Below are 6,000 nucleotides of genomic sequence, written 5' to 3' on the forward strand. Positions count from 1 at the left end.
ACAATAATTTGTTACTTCCCCACCCTCAACTTAAATGATCTCCTCTTTACACTTATTTTCTTTCACAAATAAGGAGGAAATGAATTTTTCTCCTCCACCTACCCACCTTAATGAATGACGGGAATTTCCCTTTCTTGCTTGAATCATTCTAGTTAAAAATGGCGGATTATTATTTTCATATGTCAATTTTTTTTCGTTTTCTATATTTTAAGCAATAATATTTTTTTTCTAATATTTCATATTTTATTGATTAGATATTCTAATACTAAAACATTATTCCCCTTAAAAATAATGTTTATTTATTTTTTGCTTCTTAGATTTAGATCATTTTAAGCTTTGTTCCAGAATGACATGAATTTCCCCTTCCTGCTTGAATCGTTCTAGTTCAAAATGGCGGATTAATATTTTCATAACTGTTAAATTTTTTTCGTTTTCCATATTTTCAGCAATAATATTTTTTTTCTAATATTTTATATTTGATTTAGATATTCTAATGCTAAAACATTGTTCCCCTTAAAAATAACGTTTATTTATTTTTTGCTTCTTAGATTCAGATCGTTTATTAAATCATTTTAAGCTTTGTTTACCTTGGGGGTCTATTATACGGAAAAATCTATTATACGGACTTCTGGAAGTCCCACCGATTCCGGATACGCGACTTTACACAGTATATATATATATATATATAAACAAAGAAAACAATGCAAGAAACAAAAAAATAGGAAAAAAAATTAATTACGATTATAAATTTTAATGACAAAAAGATATAATCTCGTCATCAGCTCTCACAATTAAATCTGCAAAAATAGTGCTTTCTAAACTTTTATTATTATAGCAAAAGCAAATATATTAATTCAATAACATAAAAAAAAAGATGAAAAAGGATAGAGAGACCGATTCGATTAAAACTTAATAAATCTTTATTAAGTTTTAGTTTAAAATAATTTCATTCTTCATTAAAATTAAAATAATTTCATTTTTTTAATTTCATTCATTATTGTCTCATATATGTATATGCTTTTTTTACAGGTGTAAAAACTCTGGTGACATAATATTACCAGAAGAAGAAATTAGGAAAATCGCCGTCAAGATTGAGGGGGAACTTTATGCTCAGTTTAAGGATACAAATTTAAAGTATAGAACTAAGTATAGAAGCCTCATGTTTAACATAAAAGATCCCAGAAATCAAGTAAGAACTTTATAAGTTTCTAAAAAAAATTTTAATTGGCGAACAAGAAACCACGAGTCTGTTAAAAAAATTAATGTATTATAAAAATTTTTAACAATTAATTAATCTTTTTTAAAACATTAAATGTCTGAAATTGTACATCAAATAATGCAGTGACCAAATCTGACATAATCCGAAACATTTGTATTCCTATTCTAATCTATATTATACTTTTTCAAAAAGTATGTTAATTATGCAACTACATTCGTGTCAAGAAGCTGCTATAGTGTTTACACCAATGCTGCTAATTCTGTGTAGAAATATATCCCTTACAAGCACATGTATATTAAAAAGAATAATTTGAATCATCAACATATTCTGATCAACTTTATCCTCGGGTTTCAGTTGTCTCTTAAAGTGATAATGAGTATTTATTGTGCAGTTGGGTGAATGTAATCTATTTTGAAAAATAACAATTTCTGCTCAAATGTTTAATAAAAAAGGAATTAGGCAGGTAATGAAAGATTATATGTGTGGAAAACTACCAAAAAAAGGTGATCTGACGTTATATGACAACTAGAGATGAATCACTTTGTTAAATGTATGTAGCAAAATTTTCTCTAAAATAGTACTGGAGAGAATGAAAAATGAATATGACCAAAGCCTACGACCAGAGCAAGCCGGTTTCAGTGTGTGTTAAGGGATGTGACATTAGGGATTATAGTCTAACTATCTATTGAATGGCGTTCTATGATATATTTAAATTTCATAGATTTTGAAAAGGCTTTCTACAGTTTCACAGAAATGTTCTGGAAGATTTTAAAGTACTATGGAATTTTCGAATGTTTTGAAGCATACAAGTATGAAGTATTTGAATATACAAGTTATCCATGCCAACTATCAGAATCTTTGATTTGGGTGTTAGACAGGGTTGTATGCTTTCTCCAACAATCTTTTTAATTTCTATTGATTGGATCATTAAAAGAGTACCAGAGAATAAAAAGGGTATAAGATGGAACCTTGCTGAATATCTTTCTGATCTTGATTTTGCAAACGACTTATGTTTACTGACTAACACCCTTCAAGACTTGCTAACAAACACAAGCATTTTAAATGTAAAGGCAAAGAAAATGGGGCTCATTATCAATCAAAATAACTCTAAAATTTTGAAAATTAATTTTAAACAATTAAATGACATATTTTTGGAAAATGATAAAATAGAAGTAAGCAGTTTTACATATATTGGAAGCATAATTAACAACAAAGAAGGCACTGATAAAGACATACTAAATACATTAAACAAAGCCCAAAGCAGTTATACTATTCTCAAGAAACTCTAGAAAAACAAAAAACATAACAAATTCAACAAAAATTAGAATTTTCAATACTAATGTTAAATCTGTCCTACTATATGTATCTGAGACATGGCATTGCAATAAAAATAACATGAAAAAACTTCAAATATTTATTAACAACTGATTAAGAAGAATCTTGCGTATCAAATGGTTCCATAAAATTTGTAATGTTGAAATCCTTAGAAAGCATAATAGAAACCAAATACTGTATTTTCTGGTGAAGGCACAGCATCGTCGCAAGCACCGCACATCGATTAAATTTTTAAAAAGTTATCGTAAGCGCCGTGCATATCACCATCCTTATAGAAGAGACCTTTAAATTTCAATTTAGAATATCTGTATAATAAAAAAAAATTATACTTTTCATAAAGTAGAGTTTTAATTTCTAAATTATAAAAAAAAATTCCGTTAACAGGTCCACTCATTTACTGTTTAGGCAAGGCTGGACTATATCACTGTTGATACGGGTTAATTTGGAATGAGCCTGCTTAGTAAATAATCCCTATAAATGGTCTGAAAATAATGTTAAGTACAAGAAAATATTTTTAAATACCGCAAATAACGTAGTTTCTAACTTATTTGGGGGGAGTGAATGGCCTAAAATGCATTAAAGAAGAGTTTGTGTGAAAAAAGTTTTCATTTTCAGCAACAAAATGTATAAAATAAAGTTGTTCTTACCAGTTGGCACCGCACCTAAAAACAGAAGAGCAAATAATTAACATCAAAAAAATATTTATATGCTCAGTGGCACCGATAAAAACCTTGTGTTGGGAGGGTCAGAGTTTGAGAGAAAAAGGTTGGAGAATCTCAAATTTTAGCAAAGCACTAATGAACAAAATAAAGAAATGCAAGTTGGAAGAAACTGATCAATCAATCTTGACAGCAGTGCTTGTGCTCTACTGGTTTGTGCCCACATTTTCCTCTCCTGTTTGACCATAAATTGGCCACACCCAGTTGACATTGAAACTACCACATGGGATACAAAATGAATTCTATCCCTTTTGCGTTTTTTTATATTCGATTGATTTATTTTTCATTTTGCGGCTTTTTTTTAGTACAGTAGAGAACCATTTATCCGGTTTCCAGAAAACCGGGGGAAATTTTGCTTGGTTTTCCCGTCATTTTAAACTAGAACGATTATGAAAAAAAAGCGAAAATTGAACTCATCCTTGAAGTTGAGTAGAGGAAAATGTGAGGAAGGGGGAAACATCATTTCTTTTGTGACCTTGAAGATCGAGAGGAGGCAGGGAAGGGACAAATGTTTTATTTTCTCCTTTAACTCAAAGGATTAACTCCGTCAATCGAACTCAAAGGAGTGGCATGCTGATTTCGTTTTCTCTTTGATTTACGAGGGGGTGGGGAAAATGCATTGCACATGCATATCAGTGAACAGAGGATGAAAGAGTAAAATATATTTATATATTTGTCATCGATTAATAAAAATAAAATCTTTTCTTTTGAATAAATTCTGATTCTTTGGAAGTGCAGTATCATTTGCAAGTTTTTCTTGATGTGGAATCACATTTGCTTTAAATAAAAATCGTGTTTTTATTTAAAAAAAAAGAGAAAAAAAAGGAGAATTGTTTATTAATTCAAACATACGATTATTTTATGAAGCATATTGCAGTTATGTTTTTATAATTCCACAACGTTTGATTTTTTTTTCTTTTTATTCATAAATTTTATCATTAGGTTTTTTTAAAATTCCGTTGATCTTTTTAAACTTGCCTTGTTTCGGGTTTTAATATTTATGCTAGTGTCTTTTTTAACTATCGTTTCTGGTTTGATATTTTCAACCGGAAACCGATTTTTGTGCAGAATTTTGGCGCAAAATTAGGCCAAAGTTATTTTGCAGCATTTTTGGGGGGAAAATGGCATTTTGGAGAAATTTGAGCAACTGTTCCAAGACTGCATATAGTAATTTATTATTTTTCTATAAGCAGACGTACCTTTTTTTTGTTTATTACATTTCATTTAAATTCGCAAGTTAAATGTTTTTTTATTTGTCTGAAAAACTTCTCAGTAAATACAGGACTATGAAACACTAAGAATTTAAAAATTAAACAGTGAAAACAATTCATGACATCTATTGACAGAAAAGATTTCATTAAGAAAAAGGTACAGCTGCTCAGCCGCCTCACAGCTGGCAATGTCATGATGGACTTGAAAGCTGCAACCAGCTGTGAGCAGGTTCTGTAAACCAATAGATTAATAATTAGATCTTAAGTAGAAGAGAGTTTGCAGTATTTAAAGGTTGTTATTTAAATACATAAAAAGAAAAAAAGATTCACAAAAATATAAAAATAGTTTGAATTATGAAGAATGTAAATATAAATTTAGTAGAAAGAAAGCACTTTAAAACAACTAACTTGAAATCCTTAACAAAAGGCTCAAATAGCTTAGATATGCTAGCAGCGTCTTTGAAACCTTTTAGAGCTGAGATAAGATCCAAAAATTTTTTCCTATTGTAAACTTCCATCTCATAAAATATGGCACGAGTTTCAGGATGATCTTTATTACGTGATAAGCCATGCACATGTATCCTGAAATAAAAAAAAACTGCTTTTAAATATTGGATTAAAAATTTCTGAATATTTTGTCCATACCTTTTAAGTATTTTGTGCAAATGAAAAGATTAGAAAAATATATATGCTTATATATTAATATTACTATTAAAGTTAAAAATTATAAAACAAAACATTCCATTTTTTAATACTAAACTTATAGAAAGTGCATTTCACAATACTTTACATTAATAAAATGAAAGTTGTTAAGTAGTTGTTAGGTGTTGAATTTGTTCAAAAAGATGGTGAGATGTTAATACATCAAAAGAGTTACATCCAAAAAGTTTGTGAAATGTTTTCTAGCTTTAAATTTCCTTTGTCATCGTTGCCGATTACTAAGGGTAACTTATCAAAAGCTGACTGTCCATCTTCTAAAATCGAAGTGGATGAAATGAAAAAATTACTGTTTCGGAGCATTTTGGGTTGTTTGGCTTGTATAGCTAATCGCACTAGACCGGATATATTCTATGCGGTAAATATATTATCACAATTTCAAGAAAACCCAGCTTTAAAACACTGGAATACTTTATTAAGATAATTAGGTTATGTTCAAAATACTCAAGATTGTTTCTTAAAATTGTAAAATATTGAAGAATTGAATGGAGGGTTCCCGCGGCCTTGAAAAAGCCTTGAAAAGTACTTGAATTTCATTTTGATTTTCAAGGGCCCCTAGAAGTACTTGAAAATGATATTAAATCCTTGAAAAATTCGAAATGACCTTGAAAAGTTTCGAAAACTCAGGAAAACAGCCCTATTTCCAGTATTTCTATGTTTAACTTTTTGACGCGCGTAAGTGTGAGAGAATGACTTCCCCGTCTTTCAGATGATGACACGTACTGTTTGATTTTAGGATTTTATGTATGTTTGGCTGATTTTAGGAATTTTAAATATTGGGAACTGCGCCAGATTCTGA

At 29.5% G+C, this 6,000-nt stretch overlaps 1 protein-coding gene across 9 annotated transcripts in view; it reads left to right on the plus strand.

The window, feature by feature from the left end:
- Positions 1-6,000, plus strand: part of LOC107447713 (protein partner of snf) — a 146,431-nt gene that overhangs the window by 86,118 nt on the left and 54,313 nt on the right. For all 9 annotated transcript variants that reach the window (XM_043049291.2, XM_043049287.2, XM_043049290.2 and 6 more), the window contains one exon: positions 1,030-1,189. In XM_043049291.2, the coding sequence (XP_042905225.1) occupies positions 1,030-1,189 (160 nt within the window). The remainder of the gene's footprint in view (positions 1-1,029; positions 1,190-6,000) is intronic.

Source organism: Parasteatoda tepidariorum, chromosome X1 (genome assembly GCF_043381705.1).
Source record: "Parasteatoda tepidariorum isolate YZ-2023 chromosome X1, CAS_Ptep_4.0, whole genome shotgun sequence".
NCBI lineage: Eukaryota > Metazoa > Arthropoda > Arachnida > Araneae > Theridiidae > Parasteatoda > Parasteatoda tepidariorum.